The sequence below is a fragment of the Rissa tridactyla genome, chromosome Z, assembly GCF_028500815.1.
Source record: "Rissa tridactyla isolate bRisTri1 chromosome Z, bRisTri1.patW.cur.20221130, whole genome shotgun sequence".
Lineage (NCBI taxonomy): Eukaryota > Metazoa > Chordata > Aves > Charadriiformes > Laridae > Rissa > Rissa tridactyla.
In genome coordinates this window covers 43,165,600-43,189,572 of record NC_071497.1, presented here as the reverse complement: position 1 = coordinate 43,189,572, position 23,973 = coordinate 43,165,600, and the positions used below count along the sequence as shown (strand labels likewise).

The 23,973-nt window shown below is 38.8% G+C and overlaps 1 protein-coding gene across 9 annotated transcripts in view; it reads right to left on the bottom strand.

Moving 5' to 3' along the window:
* AGTPBP1 (ATP/GTP binding carboxypeptidase 1) overlaps window positions 1-23,973 on the bottom strand; it is a 106,255-nt gene that overhangs the window by 25,249 nt on the left and 57,033 nt on the right. For 6 of the 9 annotated variants that reach the window (XM_054186815.1, XM_054186811.1, XM_054186818.1 and 3 more), the window contains 2 exons: window positions 23,695-23,855; window positions 5,541-9,036 (listed from right to left, as the gene is read on the bottom strand). The exons of 1 other annotated variant lie outside the window; for it this stretch is intronic. In XM_054186815.1, coding sequence (XP_054042790.1) covers window positions 8,859-9,036; window positions 23,695-23,855 — 339 coding nt within the window. In that variant the 3' untranslated portion in view covers window positions 5,541-8,858. Of the gene's footprint in view, window positions 1-5,540; window positions 9,037-23,694; window positions 23,856-23,973 lie in introns of those variants that run through there. 2 more of the 9 variants (XM_054186817.1, XR_008463935.1) reach the window with 2 other exon arrangements.

The following is a 23,973-nucleotide window of genomic DNA, read 5'->3' as shown; positions in this document are numbered from 1 at the left end:
TCCCACTGAGGAGAAAAGGGGAAATATAACCCCCATTTTTAAAAAGGGGAAAAAGGAAGACCTGGGGAACTACAGGCCAGTCAGTGTCACCTCTGTGTCTGGCAAGATCATGGAGCAGATCCTCCTGGAAACTATGCTAAGGCACATGGAAAATACGGAGGTGACTGATGACAGCCAACATGGCTTCACTAAGGGCAAATTGTGCCTGACAAATTTCATGGCCTTATACAACAGGGTTACAGCATTGGGGGGTAAGGGGAGAGCAACAGATGTCATCTACCTGGACTTGTGCAAAATGTTTGACACTGTCCCACATGACATCCGTGTCTCTAAATTGGAGAGACGTGGATATGACTGATAGACCACTCGGTGGATAAGGGAATTGACTGGATGGTCACACTCAAAGGGTTGCAGTCAACAGCTCAATGTCCAAGTGGTGAGCAGTAAAGAGTGGCGTTCCTCAGGGGTTGGTACTGGAACCAGTGCTGTTTACCATCTTTGTTGGCAACATGGCAGTGGGATTGAGTGCACCCTCAGCAAGTTTGACAACACCAAACTGTGTGGCGTGGTCAACACACTGGAGGGAAGGGATGCCATCCAGAGCGACCTTGACAGGCTTGAGAGGTGGGCCTTTGTGAACCTCAGGAAGTTCAGCCAGGCCAAGTGCAAGGTCCTGCACATGGGTCATGGCAATCCGAAGCACAAATACAGGCTGGGCAGAGAATGGATTGAGAGCAGCCCTGAAGAGAAGGACTTGGCGGTGTTGGCTGATGGCAAGCTCAACATGAGCAGGCAATGCGCACTCACAGCCCAGAAAGCCAACTGCATCCTGGGCTGCATGAAAAGAAGTGTGGCCAGCAGGTCAAGGGAGGTGATTCTCCCCCTCCACTCTGCTCTGGTGAGACCCCATCTACTGCATCCAGCTCTGGGGCCCCCAACATAAGAAGGACACAGACCTGTTGTATCCTGTCCAAAGGAGGGACACAATGATGATCAGCGTGCCGGAGCACCTCTCCTATGAGGACAGGCTGAGACAGTTGGGGTTGTTCAGCCTGGAGAAGAGAAGGCTCTGGGGAGACCTTATAGCGGCCTTCTAGTATCTGAAGGGGGCCTACAGGAGAGATGGGGAGGGACTCTTTATTAGGGAGTGTAGTGATAGGACAAGGGGTAACAGTTTTAAACTGAAAGAGAGGAAATTCAGACTAGGTATTAGGAAGAAATTCAGCTGGAACAGGTTGCCCAGGGAAGCTGTGGATGCGCCATCCCTGGAACTGTTCAAGACCAGGCTGGATGAGGCTTTGAGTAACCCAGTCTAATAGAAGGTGTCCTTGCCCAGGGCAGAGGGGATTGGAACTAGATGATTCTTAAGGTTCCTTCCAATTCTGACCATTCTATGATTCTATGAAGTTATCTAGGTTAGTGTGTTCTTTCTTGAATCTTTGACCCATCAATGTTCCCATCTCAACAACACTGCTCCTGCCTTCAGCGTTACCTGTCATTCTGCTGTGGGGATGCTCTCACAGCTGTGCCAGTAGCCTGGCCTGGCCCCAAGTCAGGCAATGGTGCTCCATCAGGGCCCCCAGCACCTGGCCAACCCTCACCATGGCATGGGGCGAAGCTCACGGTAGGCATTGTGGAGAGGGATTTTCCCAGGTAGCCGAGGATTTCCTCAGGCCCCATTTGCCTCTGCTAGACTAGAAACAAAGGAGGCATTTCTTGTGTCCATCTTCCGTTTCCTTTCACTGCCAATAGGTGCTTTGCCCAGAGCCATCTTGCCCTGGTGGATGAGTCACGGATGAGGGTGGATGCTCTTAAGCACTAGCCTATGTGACCCTTAATATTGGCAAGCTGTAATTTATCCTTCTCTCCCTCTCCCCATACCACAGAACACAACTCAAGGGCAGAGGAAAACCTGCGCACAAATCTCCATGGTCTGTGAGGCAGACGCGGCCAGGTGAAGATGTTAAGGTGATGACTTCTTCCTCTGCTGTGAATGGTGGCATTTCCTCCTCAACATAGGAAGCTGCGTGAGAGGGAACGCCAAGTGACTTGGCTTCCATATAGAATTCGCTGACCAGGAGCCGCCCCTGCTTGAGTACATTAGATTTCATCTGCTTCCCTATTAAAACTTGGGTCCAGGTGCTTAGGATAAAGGGATTTGTATAGTTAATATCTTCCTGAATTCACTCATTCCAGTAACATAGATCTGAAAAATTATTCTTTTGAAATATAGTCTACTCTGTTCTAGACATTCTGTCTTTGGACAAAAGAAGCAAGTGCCTGACATAGTAAGTAATGAGGTACTTACTGTATTTAAATAGATGATTTGGGGGTCCTTCTTTCATTCTGGAATGCATTCAAGGTGTCATTTGGTAACAGCAGAGTTTTCAAGCAACCCTGACTGATGTGATTCATAACAGAAAGCTTTTGTCAACAGCAAGGTCAAACCCAAAGGGAGAGTGAAATGTCGCTGGCTAATCGCTGAAGGACTGGCTTGACCAGACTGGATGCTTTAGAAGAACACAGTAACCTAAAGCAGACGTGGATTAAACTGAACTCGTGTACAAGCGTACACAAGATCTACTTAAATTGAACTTGTCCCTTTTGTGATTATACACAAGCAGTAACAGCAGGATGACTGTTGCAGAGAATCTGCAAATTTTGCAACAGTCTTCACAGGACAGAAAACCCAAGGCATACATTATTTTGGAATTGCGTCTGACCCAGTTTAGGACATTTCATTTGGCAGTGTATTGCACTAAATTAAATTAGCTGGGATGCTGGATCAAAGCCAAGTATTAAGGCAGACTGTTGGCTGAGGGTTTGGGTGAGACACCTCGTTCCAGTTTGTCTTCACAAAATGTACAACTGAGCCATTTTAATCTGTGCGGTCAGCTGGACTGCTCCTATCATTAATAAGATTTATGTAAATATGGTACAATTTAGCAAATATTATACAAAATATTAAAGATCATCTGTGCTCCTTACTCTGTGTCTCATGTCTTGTTTATGCTGAAATATTTTCATGTTCATTTTCTTTTAGGAATGAAGTCAGCACAAATACAATGCTGCCATCTGAGAGTCGTTTATGTTGCCTTAATGATTAGCCAGAGAAGACAACAGCTCTGATTTAACCCTGTAAGGCCAAGTGAGAGCGGTCTGCAACCAATCAAGTGATGAAAGACCACCCCAGTGCAAAGCAATTCAACTCCGAAAGCCAGTAGCCTCCCAGAGCTGTTTCAAGTGCTAGGGTTAAACACAAGACTGCCAGATCTAAGTAAAACATGGGCAGGGTGACCTGGGTTTTGGCGTCAGCCTGCATCACCTTTTCCAGCTGTCTGGAAGGCAAATAACCTTTGTTTCATTTTCAAGTTTGAGGGGAAGCAAGACTGTTGTTCTGTAAAAGCTAAACCCCTGTCTCGGCCATTCCTGGGCCATGGACATACATGTTCTGGGGCAAATCTCATTGTGACCTTGACAGCTTTTTTAATAAGCTTAGAACTTACCTTAAATTGAGACACATTATAAAGATTTAAGCTGTATGAAGATTTCTACAATGGTATTACATAATTTTGAGACCCCAGTTGCCTTTTTCGTGGCGGGGGAGGGGGGGAGAGAAACCAAAATAATTGAGTAATAGAGTTATTCTCTAAATACACTACAAGCAAATCTCGACCCTTTTCTTTTGAAGCGAGTAGGACAAAAGATAGGATAGGTCTGGGGTTTGGAAAAAAGTTCTTAATCAGTACTAAATTGTGGAGATCCTTTTCTACAGGATCCTTTTCTGGAGGGACACTGCAAAGAAGAGTCCTTTTTCAGATCACTCTAAGTCAATCTCCCCACTCCATGTTGACAGCAGTGTTTCACATATGGAAGTACTATTGTGAAATTTTGTTAGTTGGGTTCTTTTATTATTTAGCATTCATCCCAGTGAAAATTTACAGTAGTGCTATGTGGTGCTGCTAGTTTAAGTAAGTATTCTTCCAACCTACAATGAAAAATTATGCATGCTAAATAACCTCATTCCAAGAAAGAAGGGCACGCATGAAACACAAGCATCTTGTGGTAAAAATGCTGCATAGGCAGCAAAAAGCAGCAGCTGGTTGGCATTTGGTAACCACATAATTTGGATCAACAAATCCTATAGTGTGCTGTTTCCTTTGTTGCTAAACCCATAAATTTCAGCGATGATTCTTTTTGAACTGCTTCAAAAGCTGCACTAACAATATTATGTTTTTTTTTTTAAAAAAAAAAAGAGAAAATAATAGAAAAAAGATATATGCATCTAACATTTTCTAATACCAGAAGAATTAAGGGAGGGTATTTCATTGTTATGAAGTATTTTACAGGGACTAAACAAATCCCCTATATGATACTATTGAAAACAGCCAAACCATCTATAATTTAAGGAAATGTATTCTTTACTAGGCTTCAAAGCTGTTTAACTTTTCATATTTTGAAGCCCTTCTTTCAAAGCAATCTACAGTTAGTTTATTTAAACAAACAAGATGCAAGGTCACATCTCAAATGCTTTACATCCTGATGACTTCAGAAACATTAAAATTTAGAAACATTTAGAAACATTTAGATATTAGGAAGAAATTCGTTACTGTGGGAGTGGTGAGACACTGGAACAGGTTGCCCAGAGAAGCTGTGGATGCCCCATCCCTGGAAGTGTTCAAGGCCAGGCTGGATGGGGCTTTGAGCAGCCTGGTCTAGTGGGAGGTGTCCCTGCCCAGGGCAGGGGGGTGCGAACTAGGTGATCTTTAAGGTCCCTTCCAACCCAAACCATTCTATGATTAAGATCAAAGAAAGATATCCTTAAGATTAATTGTGACTCTTCTATATCCTACAGCAGTCTGGACAACAGAAGTGTGAAGTATGAACAACGAAGTTGTTCAACTTAAACTAACATGACAGATGTTAGTTAAGCACACTGCATACGTATTTGCAAAAGTGTCACTGATGATTCCTAGTAACCACTTGCTCTTTTCAGACAGCTCCATAAAACTAAATCCACTTTTATCTTAAGCTTTCCCTCCATAAATTGTCTCAAATCTTTAAATTGCTACTGTAAAAATATAAATAATAAAAATAACTTAGTCCTCAACTGCAGTCTGAGCTTAATTGTAAAGTGGTAACTTAGCGACGAATAAACTTGTGCCTTTCCTAAATCAGATGAAAAGTCTATTAGTTGTGTAGGAGGGAAAGACTCTCATCAAAAGACTCTCCTTCTTCTGTGCGTTCTGCTCATTGTGGTTCATCTGAAGTCTTCTTAAGTTTTACATATGCTGCTGAATATTAAGCTTTTTAAGAGCTATAATTCAATCTATTAATATGCAAATAGTACTCTAAGCCCGCAGCACACTGACTTTAACTTGACAATGAACAAAATATTCTCCTTCTTGAAATGCTAAGCACACTCCAATTCTTCTAGGTACGTACATTGCTGCAAATGCTATGATAAGAAATCCTTTAAACATTTCTAACCAATAATAGGGAAGCAAAATGATTGTAATTAATTCTTTATTATGTATTTTTATTAGTAAGTATTGTTATTTGGGGCATACATAATAACACTGCAACAATTATATCCATCACAGCTTTACATTAGGACCTATCTGAAACCTTGATTTTTTGTATTTTGTTAACAGTGTTTACGGATACTGCATTCTTATTTGAGATTCACAACAGTTCTCCCTGATAAGTCAGGCTGATAAAGCAATCCACCTCCAAAAATGACCAGCCAAGATTTCAGCAGAAACTGCAGTCTTAGCTGTAAGTTACATTACAGCAGGGGATGTCACCAGTGAAGACACAATATCAAAATTTGTGCTGCAACTTGCATTATACCTGAAAGGGGAATAAAGTAATTAATCACCCAGCAATTATTTAAAACCAAGACAATAAATAACACGGATGTAATTATTGTTTATAATCTTATTTGGTGTTATTACTGGAAAAAGATATAAGACTATCTTCTTTTCCTATACAAAATCAGCCATGCTTATAGTAAAGAGCATCATTTAAAACCAGAAACATTGGAATGCCAATGCATAAAATAAAGACAGTCAATTGTCTGGGACAGGCCATGCTAGACAACTGATTTGTGACAGTTCAAGAAACTGCCATTCTTTGCTATCCATTCTGCCCATTTATTCGGGGTGAATGCCATAGTAACAGAATGGAGCGTAACAGAATCAAGCCTCAGCTATTCCATTTTCAGCTAAACACCAGACTTCCCACCAAAACATATAAAAAGGGGATACCAGTGCATGTCTTCCAACAGCACTGCAACAATGGCAACATGTAGTAGAGAAGGGATAAACAGTGTGAAGCAGCTACCACTGTGACAGTTCTTCCCAGGAACTGGCAACCCCGTGAGCACGGATGGAGACGCTGCCTTTCAGAATTTACATGAAGTGCCACAAAACACGTAAGAGGTAAAGGCCTTTGCATTTTCAACAACGTGTAAGATAAGGATAAAGTTTCACTCTTGCACTGGGACTGCACTGGTAGAAGTTCAGACCCACAACTGACAAACCGACATCTCATCTAATCAAATGCATACATCTCATCTAATGTATAAGTGCATTAGAATCTAATGTATAAACACATTATTGTTTTAGGAAAATGCCCATTATCCTGAGCCATTATATAAGTAATTTGTAACTCCTTTGCACAGACTAAAAGCTGTAGAACACATGAGAACATATATGCACATTTACTCAGGATGAAAAGATGATTTTGTAGTACTAAGCCATAATTCTTTCTAAATGGATGAAGTCCATTTCTAGTCTTGCCTGTATTATGAAAATAGTCTTCTAGGATTAATACAGGTTCATATGAAACTAAGGAGAAACGCGCAATGGGGTTAACCAACATGTGGCATCCTGCATCCCTGAAATTTAAGTCAAAATTATTTATGTAAGGTACTGCAGTACAAGTCCTTAAGGATGAAAATCTATTTATGCAGATAACTAGTATAAGACTGATGCAGCAATGTAAGCGTTCTGGTCTGCTCTCACTGGGCTCACTTAAAGAGAGCTCAAATTCTGTGGCAAGGTTAATCCTTCTGTTTGGCAGATTCCCAAACTCCTCTACAGTTTCAGTGGGGAGGGCTCCTCTTCAGCAGGGTATTAATTAACTTTCTTATTTACAGTACAGAACACAAGGAATGACAGTTTTCACTAGAGAGAGTTATAAAGGGATAAGAATGTAAATGTTTCCATTATACAATTACATCTCAAAACTGTGTGGTTATTAATATAAATTTAAGCCTTTTAACACAATACAGTAGCATATCACGAGGGATCAAAAACCCTTCCCCAGTTTCAGAATCAGAATGGTATGTATAGTCATCACCAAACAATGCTGCATATGAAACAGCAGATTCTGGTGAATATCCATCTCCAGACTGAGAATCATTGATACACTTAATTCTCTTCATTTTTTTTTTTTTTATGCTTCTACCAAAGGCACTCTTCCCCTCCAAAATACAGTTTTATTTGCAACACTAAACATACACGAAGTTCTTATCAGTTAAAAACCTGCTGTAACTTAGAAGTGTTATTCTTCATGCTCTTAAAGCCCTTGCACATGCATCAGAAAATGAATGCCACAATTGGGTCACACCAAGTAAAAATAATTTTGGAAAAATATTTTTCATTGCAAAACATGTCAGTCTGTAAACAACGAGGTACAACTTCATTTCTTTACTAGGTCTTATTCTAAGCAGAGGCAAGAGGCAATAAGAATTCATAGATGACAGGAAAAGATGAAGAAGTGTAAATGCTATGCCTGACGACTTTAAACGTGAAGAATATAGAATCACTGAATAATTATTCAGGCTGGGAGAGACCTCAGGAAGTTACAGTCCAATCTCCTTCTCAGAGCAAACACTGTATTCAGATCAGGCAAAAGATGTTTAAACCAAAATGCACTTTCCCTTTTAAAACATTTGAATTGGGTATATAGTTGATGTGCCCCCAGTAAAGTGAACTCTTTTTTACTACGTGCATATTGAATGAGAAAAATTGAGCAACTGAGTAGCTGAACATACATATGGTATATATATCTAACCACTTCTTGTAGTCATGTACACTTGAAAAAACCCAATCTCTTCGTATAAGACCATGCCTACTTTATGGGAAAGAGTTTTATACAAGTGTATAGTTCCTGTAAGCACAGGTTGCATTGGTCACTGTGCAAAATTCCTTAACTGTGAACAGACATTATATATTTTCAGGTAGTATTGTGGCAAAACCATATAATCATCAGAAGCAAGAAACAAGTGCAACAATTCATACATCACTTCTTAATTTTTAATTTAGTAATTATTGAATAGTTCCAGAGCAGGCACTACATTACTTTAAAACACAATCAAGTATCTTTGAAATAATGTTGAAAAATAACCTCTTCACCTCAGTATACACATGCGCATACACACACACACATACACAAATTAATTTAGAAAATTTGTACATACGTATTTTTCAGGAAGCAACTCGAAGAACTGTACCACAAAGAATTAGTTTCCGTACTCTGACACAACAGAAATTATACTCCATTTTTCTGAAAGTAGGGTTTAAGGACACAAAATGCCATGCGGTGCTATTTAGTAGAAAATTAACTTGTAAATAGATTTATCTATTTAGTGCTAGAAGAAAACACAAAACTCCTTAAATAAAACAAATGCCAATTTATCAGAAACCACAAATATTTATTGTCCTTGAGCTAGGCAGGGCCCAGTTATTTGTGTTTCCTTAAGCATATCCCCTTAGTAGACAAAGGTGAGGAAGTTCGTGACTATGAAAATCCAGGATACTTCATCTCTTATTACTGGCTGCAAAGATCGTTCAAGAAAGGAGTATCCTTGTTGAATCTGAGTCTGAAAGTCCATCTTCTTGATTAGTTGCCTCATAATCACCCGCATTATCAGCTAATTCAATGTCTTGATCATCATTACTCTCTGCGCTGTAATCAACTTCTTCAAGAAAGCGAGGCTCATCTTCATCCAAAACATATGTAGTGGGGCTATAATGAACAAGAAGTTGCATGAATCACGTCAAAAGTTTTACTTGGAACAACACATTCAGACTGTGCACTGTCCCTGTCCTGACACACCATAATCCAAAAATTACTTCAGGAAAGGAGCAGTTTACCTGAAATAGTATGGATTTTTTAATTGCACGTAAAACATCTGGGAGCCAAAACCACACTCCTAAGACCCTGAACTCATTAGTCAGTCATACACCGCATGTTATAAAACTGTGCCATGACAAATCAGCGACACATTATAGACCTACATTAATGGCCTGTAAGAAATTCATATAATTACAGCAGTATCAGAAGTTGTTGCAGAAGGATACAACTACATCAAGAAATAGCAGTTCCTAGAAAGTATAAACAAACTAAAAACCACATGAGAGTCTCAAAATTCCATCAGGAAACCTCTGTATTTTATTAAAACACCCATTTTACTGAAAAGCGTTGTGAGCAATTGCACTGTATGTACCAGAGATGACAGAACAAGAAGTCACGTTTATACCTACAACTAAGATTAAGTTCCTATCTGAATCACTTGACTCACATCAGGTCCTCACACACTTGCACGCAGTTAAAACTTAAGATTTGTGTGTTACACCTTGCAACTCAGAGGCAGTGGATTTAAGGAACTGAGAAACTGCCCACAGAATGGTCTATTGCCCTTAGCTAGTGGCCTCCAAGAATAAGAGGACTAACACCTTCAGTGTTAACTGAAGAAAGGTTAAAATATGACTTTCTGATCCTCTCACCTCCCTAGGACAGAGAAAAAAGAAGTGTTTTCCAGACCCAGTTTTACTAACCTCCCTTGGGACAGAAAAAGATATCTGCTTAAAAGTGCTAAGTATTCCTAAATACTTCATAAGTGATTTTATATTCAGATGAAGTCCTAAGAGGGTTTTGTAATGCATTTTACCTAATAATCAAATCATACAGAACTCATACAAAACAATGAGAATGTTCTTATTGAGAGAGATCACAGGGTACTTGCAGAAACGTTTGCGTATTAGTTTTCATTAATTTTGTCTTAAGCCACACAACAGCCTAGCTTGGTTATGGCTTTATAATTAAAAGGATTAATCACTGCTTCTTCCTAAAGGTCTTTTAGGACCTTAAGTGGACCACCTGAAATCTGCAATGCAATCTCTCTTCAATATAAATAAATTTCCTAGTATTCCTCCTCTACCTGTACCCTCAATGACATGCTACACTGTAATGTTTTGTGCTGTTGACAGTTAGCTCAAATACTGGGAGAAGAACAAATGAGAATAACACTTAGTCCTAGCTTAGAAAAAAAAGGACAGAAGACCTAAACTAGTAAAGTTATAAAAAAAATCAGTTCACTCACGGTCTCTGGACTTACATTAAAAATAATATGTATCATAGTTCACTAAACAAATTCCTGCTTAAGCCATGCAAAAAAGAATGGTCCACAAAACTAAATACTTTTAAAGATTATTTAAGTTGTAACAAGGGCAACAACCCACTACACTGGTTAATGAACTGGGTGCTTAAAACAAAATTGGTTCCATGTAAGAGAGACAGTGAAGGAAATAACCAGTATCTTTGCTAAGACACCTTTTTCATTTTACAGGTGGGGAACATAACATACCATAACGACACATGCTTTTCATGAAGAACCTGTGGTAGAAACAGCAAAGGAATACAATTTTTCTGTGCTTTCATTCCTGTGACGCTTTCCACCCTAGGAAGTCACTACCTACCAACACTTTTTCCAAGGAAAAAAAAAGTTGGGGGGAGGAAAAAGCTTAAATGTTTCATTTATTTAAAGAACACAATGAAAGGAACTTCACCAAATATATCACAATCCAACAAGCAGACAGCTTTTTTGCAACTTCTGCTTCAAGTAACTTAACGCAGGCATTGACTTGTTAGCTTTTGTATGCAAGGAATCCACGCTGCAACTGCAGGATAGACTAATTAAATTCACAGGAAATGGAGCCATTAAATCTGAATGCTGACCTAATATTAACCAATAATTCTGAATACTGAAACAGAAAACTACAATGACCTATGCCAATGTTTATTAACACTGATAATGGGATGTTAATGCATTACAGTAGGTGCTTATAAAAATTCATGTTAGTGAGGTATAATACAGAATAATAAAGCTCTTACAAAAATTCTATTTGTTCTTTTTAGTAAGTGTCATTACTTGGAAATTAGCCTTGCATAGTTGATCCAGTTAAAAAAGTAACTAACAAAATGTATTTTAAACAAGAAACACAGAACCGGACACACAAACAAACCACATAGTTCACCTCTTCAAAGTGGCTTGTCAGTTCATAGAATATGTCCCATTTTATATTGTCTTTAGAAACAGGCAGTTATATGTATTAAATACATAGTTGTTACATTTGTATAAATTTGTTTTACTTAGTTACATGTAAGCATGTAGGCATGCCCCTAACTTATAGAAATTCAGCCACTGTGCACAGTCTTAAAGTCAGTGTGTATGATACAACACATTTTAGACATTTGCTCTGGCGTGTATACATTCAAAATTCTCATCTGAAACCGAGGGATGCTTTCTGTTGACATTACCCATTCAATAAAATAAAAATCAAAACTATAAATTACTTTCTCTATTCGAGAAAAGTACCATTAGAATAGATGAACAGATCTTATTTTCAAAGCTACATAAGCTTTTAATGTTAAAACTAGCTCCGAAAGCTGCCTCATAATAATCTTAGCTTTCAATTACCATCCAGGACAATGCACCATGACTTCTCAATCATTTCTTATGAAAATAAGTGTTATGATTATATTTATTAAGATTATTTTTTCACTTTCCCTTTCTTGAGTCTTTATTCCTCACAGAATTGTATCTGAGTACTCTCTGCATTCAAAGGAAGAACCTGTGTCACAAACCACTCATGTATATTTGCTCTCCCATGGCATGTTTTCGTCTGATGTAGCAAATGTTAAACGTGGATATTTAATTTTCCACCAATCTTTATTCTACAGGCTCGCCTGAATCTGCAGAGTGTAATTATTACTTCACTGTTTTACTGAAGCTGGGGCACAAAAAAAAATGTAGAAACCAAAACACCTGAAAAAATTTCTTGCTGTTTAATCAAATTCTTTATATGCCTCCCTGCCGCTCCCCACCCTCGGCATATCTTGTGACAATATATTTTTAGCTACCGTCATGCTGATTCTCTGGGTTTTAATTTCCTAACATTTCCCTTGGGCTGTTTCTAATTAACTTGCTCAATAATCCCTCTTCCTCTACCCCTACACCTCCCGCTTTTCATTTTAAAAGGAAACCATTATTTTGCTCAGGTTAGAAGAGGTTGTTTATCACACAACTACAGTTCTGTAATGTAAGGGATGCCATAATCCCTGTATTTGCTTTGAAGTCACAGCAGTTAAAAGAGAATATTATATGAAAACCTGAAGTTTCGCAGATTTTACTTTAACAAAATTTTATGGGTAAGAAGATGAGCTCCTAAATACCTGATTAATATATCTGATGCAATACTAAAGTTCTTCATAAACATGAAGACCATAAGAATATCCTTTTAGTTTAAAAAAGAGTACTTCTGCATCACCTGCCATTGAATACACTAAATTTAGGAATTAACACAACTCTTTTTCTAAAATGTATTTACATGATTTTTTTTAATGACAATACCTTACTATGTGTTTTCTTATTTATATTAATGCTCCATACATATTAAAAGATAAACTTATTCACTAACTTTCAAACTAAAATTTTATTTGTCCCTCAAAAGACATACTCGGATTTTTCATTATGACTCAATTACAGAGAAATTAATACACAAGCCAGACACAACCATTACTGATTTCAACCCCATGGAGATCAGCGGTTTTCTGAGACTGCAGGTGAAGTGTATACATCTTAAAACTTTGGAAGAAAAAATTAAGAAATATTCCCTGACAAACTATGGAGAATTGTAGCTACTGAGGGAGTTGGGAAAGGAAGGAGAGAAAAATCTGAAGAACTAATGATTCTTTTTAAAACTGCGTTACCAGGGGAGGGAAAATTTTACAGGAGAAAGAGAGTCAGGAAGTTTCACAAAGGAATTGTTTCTCCACACTTTTCCTTTTAATTTCCCTTTAGGGTCTACATTCTCTTCTAGGGATAAGCAATGCTGCTACAGTAGGCAGCGACGCACATGCAGCTACACGTGCTGTCCCCTTCAGGAGCTCTTCACCTATGTGTTTTTCCCAAGTAGTAAGGGTATTTCCTCAAGGGAATTTCCAAGGCTAAAGAGCAGAACAACATGTCCAACTCTTTTCTAAGCCATAAGAAGCTGGGTATCCAAATCCCATGCAAGCCTTGTTTTAAAGTGTCTCCCCCCTGCAAGATTACTAGTTTCCTTATCTTGCCCTAGAGAAGACAAACAGTACTCTGATGCTACAGTCTACACAGAACAAAAAGCAATCAATTTCACTTGGGCCAGAGGAAGGTCCTGGTGCATGGGCACTGCCACCAGGCCCACCACTGAAATTCTGGGTCTCATTTTTGGAAGCTTTTTCTTCCAACATTCAGACAGACAGACAGGACAAAAGTTGCAGTGTAAGATGCCTGCTTTTTAACTAAGTTGTACTCCTAACATGCTGGAAGAAAGGCCAAGAAAAGCTCAAATGCTGCAGGAAAATAGGAAGGAAAAAACTTTTACTCCCAAGTGAAGGAGATTAGAAGTATGCAAATGTGTGGGCAAATTTAAGAGTTATGAAGGGGGAGGGAAATAAAGTAGCACAGATCCCGTTTCCTTCTGGCAGCCTAGAGAGAGACCCTTTGCAGGAAGATCTTGGACACATTCTCACTGCATGTACCCTTCACTCCTTGCCCCACCAGTCTGTTGTCTTTTCTCAAGTGTAAGACTAAGTGCAGGAAGTGGATTTTGCATCAGGTTTTTTCTTTCCCACGGCTCCTTTTGGCAGCCTACTTTTTCTACCATTTTCTAGACATGCTGAGTCCCAAAAGCTCAAGTCTGCTTCTCTGCTATAATTAAATCAAATTAACAAACAAAAATACACCATGTTCTAGAACACGCCAATGAGCCTCAAAACAATCAATGAAACGACTAGAATTTCCAAAAAGAGGTCAAGTTATTGCGCAAAGGATAATTCCAGTAAGGCCTAACAGTTATGACTGCAGTCATGTGTTTTTGTTTCATTGCATACAGACCCTATCAAACCTGTCAGCATAACAACTATAATTCTTACTACAAGATCAGTATTACATTTCGTCTAATCTTTTCCATTTGGAACTGGGGGGAAAACATTGGCAAATGGGTCTGAAATAATTAAAGGAAAATAAAGTGTTTAATTCATCACTTAAAATGTTAAAGGGCACTGTCAGAGGGAAATAAATCTACTTATTGTTTTGTTTTTCTTAAGTCAAATGTGTTTCAGCCATGGTTCAAAATGAACTCATGGAATCTAAGCCTATATGTAATGAAATACTGGAGGCATATTTTAGAATATTAACATTTACTTGGTCATTTTAAGTATAACCAGTAAAACCAAAAAGAATTTGAGAAACTCTCAAAATCATTTGCAAAAAATAAAAGCAGTGCTTCTGTGTGTTTAGACTTGAATGTTTAAACTTGCCTGCTTATCCCCCAAAACATTAAAATTGTGTTTTTGTAAAAAGTAACACAAACAACATCCAAAATAAAATAACTACAATTTATTAATTGTTCTACTCTAACATTACAGGTACATTACAGCTATGTAAAAACTACTTTGTTTTATACTTTTTAGTCATGATTTTTTTACCTGCATTTTCTGTAGGAAGCCTCTCATTCATCTCTAATGGTAAGAAAGGAGCCATGAATCATGTAGGTGTGAGGGAAGTATAAGCAGTACTGTTATTATAATAGAATAATGGGAATGAAAGTCCAGGCATATAAAGCAAGGAATTGTGTGACTGTCTTCTGACCCGTAACTTTCTCTGAAGAGAAATAGAAATTAGCTTTATGAATTTTACTCAATAGAGGCTCTTTGTATATTGCCAGCAGTCAAGTAAATAGATACCTAATAAACAGATGCCTCAGCTGATAGATATTTTTAGTATCTTGTCTAGAAACGTACAGAAACACTAAAACTTCAGCACTTTGGATACGAGGATTGAATCAAAGGATAAATGGACAACATAGTTCACAGATTTGGCCTACAGGTTTCAAGAAGTGTTAATAAAAATCTGTTTTTTTAAAGTACTAAGAAACAGAAAAAAAAATAAATGAAAATCTATTTCCTGTTAATTACAAAGAAAGGGACGTCTGCTGCACAGAAAAGTAACTAGATCCTTACAGGTAGCAGAGGGGGAGAAAGAAAACCCTACCAAGCAAACTTTTCCTCTGAACAGGAGTGAGGTCTCATACGGCTAGGGAGCCCAACTCCCCTGTGCTTCAGCTGTAAGTGCACCCAGAAATATCAGCCCTGGGATTCTTTACATTTCATTGTCATTGGATGGGGAAGTGGGAAAAGGAGAGCTCAAGAGTTTGCTGAGGAGCTGGTACTCATCGTTAGTATGTAAACTAGTTGCAGCCTTCTAGCAAAATGTTCTGGAATGCCTCTCGCACCCCCAGGAAGATAAGAAAAATTATGATTATGGAATCTGAATGAACTTTAACACCTTGAGGCAGTGTCCAGTCTTCCTTTCCACTGTACAAGGGAGTTACAGAATAGCCTTGAAAACTTGTTCAGTGATCATACAAAAATACTGCTTAAATAGAACCTACCCCTCCCCAAAACCCTCAAATCTATGAAAGATCAGGGCAAAAAATCCATGCTCTTCTTTGGCTGTTAAAATATTCCTCATAATTTTTTTTTCCTTTTTTTTTTTGTTCTCAACACCTATCCACTATGTCCTCATCCTGTACTTCCTGAGACAGCACAAAGTTGACTTCAATAGAATTAATTAGAAAAGACTATTATATTAAAATCTATTTTAAATAATATCCAAAACAGAGGAACACGGTATCTCCATTATCCCATAAAAGAGCTGGCCTGTAACTACAATCTGTTATACAGTATGTGTTTCAGTTCTGAATATAACCCAGTCCCTAAAAATAAATAACATGAGACTTCACCCTTGCACATCATCATTCATAAACTGTACAGGTTTTTAAACTTTCTGCTGAGACATGCAGCGAGTGTACCAAAGACAGGAAACTTGGACCCCAAGGATATCTGGCCCAGTTGTCACATGCACATATTTGTTGGGGAGCTAAATAAAATTGCTCTGCTCCAGACAGACTTTTCCAAGTAATTGAGGCAAAAAGTCTGATGGCCTGAGGTCAGAATGTCAGAATATGTCAGAACTCGGCTTCTGAGCTTCCGCAAACAAAAATCGGATCATCTCTTAATTCCACCTATGGCAGTATTAATCCCTTTAGCAAAGAATGAAAGAAAATAATGTGCAAGCATTAATGACTTTTATTGCTAATAGTGGAGGCACTGTGAAAAAAATTAAAGCTTCTTGTTTATGCAAAAATGATGGCTTGTATGCACACAGCGCAGCTATCAAAATAAAATGGAGTCAACCCAGTTATACGGATAGCAAATTCCTATTATCATGCATAGAGATGGGTCATTCCTGTCTCAGAAGGATACTAAAATTATAATTTTTAAAAAAAATCTAGCTGTGTTGTTCTAGATTTACTAGAGGAACATTTTGCCAGGCTAAGTATTATGTACTTAAATATATTTCAATTTTTTAATTAGAGATGATTGCTTAGGTAACTTTTCATGAACAAATCTGTTTGATGATGCATCAGCATGTACAGAAAATCAGTCACTGTACATAAGGCTGCCGTGGTTACACAAAAAGTTTAAGAAAATTCTCACTTGAAAAAAGAGACAGTCTGATAGTTGGTCAATACTCCAGTAGTGACAGAGACAGCAGTACACTTTGCACTTTTCTCTGAAAAATATTCCCTGTTAAGTCTCTGATTTCACTCCCATTTTTTAAATAAAAAGCACTTCCACTGAATTCAATGAAATAAGTCTCTGTATAAATAATTATAATTATCAAATCACTTTCAAGATGGGGCCAGAACGCACAGAGAGTCAGGTACAAATACACAACATATTTCAGTCTTAATGCCACATTTTAAAGATAAGTTGTTCGAATTTACACACTTAGTTTTTCCATCACAGATTCTCACATAGGTATACAATATTCCTATATGAACACTGAGAGCAAGGCACTATTTTCTCACTTCATGCTACCTATTTTTCTATTTTAGCATTATTAAGGTAGATTCACATTTAGTAGATTTAAATTTAATAAATTTAAGAAACAAAGCCATTGGACATTAGAAAAATCTAAACAGTTGTTAACAGATTTCTCCAATGAAGGTTTCAGTGTTCATTTGGCAATGCACAGGATCTGATTTTTTTATCCACTGCCTTAATTTCTTCAGTGCAGGAGCATTTGGTTATTACCTTTCACCATCTGTAGCTGTGCAATGACCAAAGGAAAATATATTTTTTTTCTATATACAAATTCAGTTTCAAAACACTGAATTAACTTATTCATGATCACTCTCCAACTTAAAATTTTGTCTTGCAGTAGAATTAATTTTGTGATTTTCAGGACCTGGTCTTTTGGGATGGAGACTGAACCTTCCTGTTTTTTGAAGTTCCTGACTACCAGTTACCTTCCTCACACAACAGGATTATAAACATTTCCATGTGCAGTCTCCCTTATTATGAGCCTCATGCTATTTTTCATCTATGCTCACATGTGCCAAGCCAACTACACTGTGTTTTCGCAGTAGTCTTTTATTAGTGCTTTCAGAAAACCCAGTATGAAACAGTCCCTGTGCCCCTCGCTCCTAGCAACAACATAAGACATTTATATTGAAGCTTATTTCTAATAAAATTGAGAATGATATAACACTTACGGATGGGAAAAATATTACAGTCTCATTAACATATAACAGTAGCTGCAAATGAAGAAAAAAAGTAAACCCCCTAAAAACTGGAAAGTATGATTAATAGGTGTAACATATCAGTATTAAATTTTGAAGTTCAACATGCTGCATCAACACACACAAGGAACTCAAGGAAGAAACACATGCCCTTGCTGAAAAACTATCATTTAGAGACCATCTACAATAGCTGTCAAGTGCAACTGCCTTACGGTCGCCCTGTATTTATGGAAGACTTCATATTTACAAAATTATTAAAGCGTATATGGCAGAAGTGCCAAGGGATCAGGAGTCTGGCTGTGAAAGTTCTGAGGGAGAGAAATATAACTATATTGTGATTTTAGAACCCTGTATTCTAATTATCTAATTAGCACTCCAATTCAAAGCTGCCCACAACACCAGCACTCAGCGTCTTTTGAGGACAGACTTAAAGACATTTCCCCCTTTTCACAGAACCACAGTATGGCTGAGGTTGAAAAGGACCTCTGGAGGTCATCTTGTCCAACACCCCTGCTCTAGCAGAGCAATCTACAGGAGGTTGCTGAGGACCATGCCCATTCAGCTTTTGAATATCTTCAAGGATAAAGACTCCCATGGGAAACTTGTTCCAGTGTTTGAACACCCTCACAACAAGTATATATCTAACCGTTATATATATAATGCTTAAATGGAATGTCCTCTGTAGTTCATGCTCATTGCCTCTTAGACCGTCACCAGACACCACCAGAAAGAGCCTGGCTCTAACTTCTTTACAACTTCCCTTCAGGTATTTGTACACCTTAATAAAATGCCCCCTGAGTCGTCTTCTCCAGACTAACAGTCCCTGCTCTCCCAGCCTTTCCTCCTACAGGAGATGCTTCAGTCACTTCATCATCTTAAGGGTCCCTCACTGGACTCTCCAGTATGTCCATGTCTCTCTTGTACTGGGGAACCCAGAGCTGGAAACAGTACTCCAGGTGTGGCCTCAGTGCTGCTGAGAAGAAGGAAGCATCACATCCCTCGACTTGCTGGCTACACTCCTCCTAATGAAGCCCAGGATACCAGCAGCCTTCTGCAGCCAGGGCACATTGCTGATGTTCAACTTGGTGTCCACTATGACCCCCACAGCCTTTTCTGCAAAGCTTCTATCCAGATGGTCAGCCCCCAGCATGTACTGGTGTATGGCATTGTTCCTCCCCAGGTGCAGGACTTCACACTTCTTGCTGAACTTCATGAGATTCTTGTCAGCCCATTTCTACAGCCTGTCATGGTCCCTCTGGATGAGCCACTCCTAGTCCAGCATCGTCTGGAAACTTGCGGTTGGGACACTCTGCCCCATCATCCAGGTCATTAATGCAGATGCTAAACAAGAGTGGACCCAGTATTGTGCCCTGGGGTACACCCGCTAGTTACCGGCCTCCAACTAGACTTTGTGCTTCTCATAATCACTCTATGGGCCCAGTTGTTGAGCCAGTTTTTAATCCACCTCACTGTCTGCCTATCTAGCCCATACTTTATCAGCTTCTCTACAAGGATCTTATGGCAGACAGCGTCAAAAATTTTACTGATGTCAAGATAGACAACATCCACTTCCTTCCCCACATCTACCAAGCTAGTCATTTCATTGGAGAAGGTTTTCAGGTTGGTCAAGCATGACTTCCCTTAGTAAATCTGTATTGACTACTCACAATCTTCTCCTTCATATGGCTTGAAATGCTTTCCAGGATTAGTTGTTTCGTCACCTTCCCAGGGATCAAGGTGATGCTGACCAGCCTGTAGTTCCCTGGGTCCTCTTTCTTGCTATTCTTGAAGATAGGAATGACATTCACTTTCCTCCAGTCTTCAGGCACCCATCCTAATCACCACAATCATTCAAAGATTATTGAGAGTAGCCTTGCAGTGACATCAGATGACTCCCTTAGCACTTATGCATGCATCTCATCAGGACCTACAGACTTATGAAAATCCAGTCTGCTTAAGTATTCTCCAACATATTCCTTTTCCACCAGGGGTAAGTATTCCTTGCTCCAGACTTTCCCCAGTCTCTGGGTCCTTAGATTACTGAAAGCTAGTCTTCCTAGTAAAGACTAAGGTGAAGGCGGCATTCAGTACCTCAACCAGAATCAGCTCCAGATGGACTTTATCCTTCCTAACCATGTCTCTGCATACTCAGTGCCTCTATATTCCTCCCAGGTTACCTGTCTCTGCTTCCACCTTCTACATATATTTCCTTTACATGTTTCAGTTTTGCCAGGATCTCCTCATTCATCCATGCAAGCTTCCTGCCATTTTTGCTTAAGTTTCTGCTCATGGGGATGGACTGCTCTTGAGCTTGGAGGATGTGGTCCTTGAATATCCACCAACTTTCTTGGTCCCTTCTTCCCTCCAGGGTCTTATTCCACAGGACTCTATCAGGCAGACACCTGAAGAACCAAAGTGTGCTCTCCTCAAGTCTAGGGTTGTGATCTTGCCTTTTTTGCCCTTCTCCCTCCTATTGGGAACCTGAACCCCATCTTCATGGTCACTGCAGCCAAGGCTGCCTTCGATATTTACATCCTAACATCCTTGTTTGTGAGTACCAGATCCAGCAGAGCATCTCTCCTTGTTGGTTCTTGTATCACTTGGGTAAGGAAATTGTCATCAATGATTTCCAGAAAGCTCCTGTACTGCATATGCCTTGCTGTGTTGTTCCTCCAGCAGATATTGGGGTGGTTCAAGTCCCCTTTGAGGACCAGAGCTTGCCAACATGAGGCTGCTTCTAGCTGTCTGTAGAAGCTCTGATCCATTTGTTCTTCCTGGTCAGGCAGCCCTACAGCTGACATCCCCTATTATGTCATGCAGAGTGATCTGCTCTTTAATCCTCAGCCATAAGCTCTTGCTTGGCTTGTCATTCATCCCCTGGCAGACCTCCATGCATTCCAGCTGCTCTGTCATATAAAGGGCAACTCCCCCTCTTTGTCTGCCTGGCCTGTCCTTACTTAGAGAGCCTGTATCCCTCCACTGCAGCACTCCAGTTGGGAGGCATCCCCATCACGTCTCCATGATCGCAACAATATCATAGCCCTGCAACTGCATACAGATCTTTCTAATTGCTCATACTTATGCCCGATGCGGCATGCATTAATGTGCAAGCACTTCAAAGAGGCCCCCACCCCAGCATGCTTATTTCCCAGAAAGGGTCTGGGTTTTTTCCTATATGGTCCCTCATAGGCACTTCCTTGCTTACATGCAAATGGCTTGAGAGAATGCTGTAAAGCAATGGTTTAAAAAAGAGAACACAGTGACTTTTAACTATTTAGAATTTATGAATAAGTAATTTATATTAAGTATGATACTTAGTGAAGAAGTTTCCCACAGTCCCTTTGTGCACCTCTGTGCATTAAGGTTAATTCAGCTATTCCCACTGCCATTCTAGACTGAAGCCTGTCTATACTAGTCTTAATCTTGTGTGGAGATTGCACCTTCCCCAGATGACTATTCCAAAACTTCATTTTTGCTTGCCATATAGAATTTCTACCTAAAGTCTAGACTGACTTTTCCTTGTAATTTAAGTTCATTACTCATGGTCCTGTCTGCCCTAGGGAGAAGAGGCTCTTTGCACCTGTCTTCTTGTATTTGAAGGGAGCTGTCGTGTGCTTTTCTCCTTTTCCATCTCCTAGTTTTCCTTTTCATTTTGATAAAGGCCTTGTGAGGAAAACTAATCAAAACAATTAATTTTATTTGCTGTAGTAAGACTTCCTCTATCATAAAGGTGGAATTCCATCTGGTGATTTCTCTCAAGAGCTTTACAGTATAAAACATTGCCCCTTACACCCCAGCTTTATTTCAAGGAAGATATTTATTTATTTGAGGTACACTATATAATTTTTTTCAAGCATCTGCACACACCCTTATCAGTTAACATTTTTCACTTTTCAAGCTTTGGTCTCTTTTGCCAACACCTACATCCCATCCCAATGAACAACTGAAGTGTCTATCACACAGTATAAGCTTCTCATTGATTTAAGAAGAATCCTAAACAGACTACCTTCAGATGATACATATCCAGAATCCCTAGCAACGTATATAAAACAATACGTAAGCAATTCAGGTTTTTTCTCCTTAGGCTGATCCCTGTCCATGAGATAAAACTCACTGAATCAGTGCTTTCTTAATCCAAAAGCTTAAGACAAGAGAGCTGCTTTCCATAGTTACCTGATGATCAACTATCTCTGCCCCTGGCATAACAGCAGTGGAGCAAATTTTCTGTACTAATCTCCCTGTAGTATTGCTCATTAAACTACTATGCTACACAAATGGACAAGCAAGAGACATTTTAGAGCAAAGCAGATAATTACATTAATTCATTCTAATGGGCAACTTTTCAACCAAGGCAAGGGATAAAAGAGTTCAAAACCATTCACAGTTACACTTCATTCATTTACACTTTCAGACTACATCTAACAAGGCTAACAGAAATTCATACAACATTAAATGAAAATTTAGAGTGATACACTGAACAGTAACGTTACAAATGCTGAGCACTGCTCTCCGCTGCTACCATCATTTTGGTATAAATGTTACATTAGTACAGTAAACAACACCAAAGCATTCTTAGTGATTAAAATGCTGTGTTTCGCCTGCACTGGAGACACCATGCTAATACCATTCCAGGAGTTGTAGAGTACTTTCTGCTTTTTTCAGCATCTGCCATACGACCATCTCCCAGTCAGCCTACCAACACTTCAGTGTAGCATCTAATCCTACCTACACTTAGTCTAGCATCTAATCAAAGTCTCAGTCTTAAGCATCTCCTTGTTTCAGTTGCACACAAACAATAATAAATTTCATTTTTTCTGCAAATTTCCACAGTGTCACTTCAGCTAAGTTGGAGCAACAGCCAAGGCCACTAGAAAAACATTTTCAGCTCTAAGTATGTCAAATGGTAACATATTATAGTGTGCAAATCTTACTCTTTTCTAAATTTAATGCTTTTCTGAAGTAGGGACTCTGCTTTATTTAATCTCTAATCAGATTTTTCAGAAAGAGATGTCTGCACATTTGAAATCACTTACTTGCTGTGCATCGCCGATTACTGCGTATGTGTGCATACTTCAATGATGAATTACGCGAACGGAAATATGCAATAGCATGCATACTTTTGCAAGCCTATCTAGAGCTTTAAGAATTGTCAACTTAATAAGCTAGCTACTGAGCAGATACAATACATTTCTTTTGTGACCCAAACCTTATTTCACACGTTTTAGATTATTTAAATGTTGATATATATCTCTACCGAAGGGAAAAAAGAAAAAAAAGTTCCAAAGAAAAATGTGCAGTTCTTAGAGTGCTGTAACTCATATAATTTAAGTCTGTCTAAATGTATTTTTAATACTGTAGACAGTAGTAAAAAAAGAAAAAAATGCTCTCAAAGAGACAATTGAAACCTAAGACCTACTGAGTTTTACTGCATATAACAACTCCCCAATGACATTAAAATTGCCAGTTTTTATCCCAGTAAAAAATGTGACACAAAGTCTAACTCTGTATTTATTGTTTTCTCAGAAATTGAAGCAATTGAATTAACACAACAGGTCCCTAATATACTTAGATTAAAAGTTACACTAACAGGTCACAACACATCAATTTATTTTTTTTCATGAGTGGAAGAACATTTTTGAGAGAATCTTTATGTTACTTGAGAAACTTCAATTTTTCCTGAAAAAAAAAAGTAAATATAATAAACGGGCACTACCTTGTCACTTTACAGCTTGATTCAATCAGCTCATTTTCAATGTCCAACAGACTAGAAGGTAGATTGTACTCCAAAGGTGAGGCCATTCTTTTCAAACGCAGTAAGCCAACACAGAACTTTGCTCCCATCTCCTCCAGTTCTCTTGTCCCTATCTGCAATCCCTAATTTAAAACAAGATTTAAAAATACGAAATAGGTACATGCAGATGGATCAACACATGCTGCAGAATTACTATTTAAAACACATTTTGTTATTTTATTTAATACACTTTCTTCATCT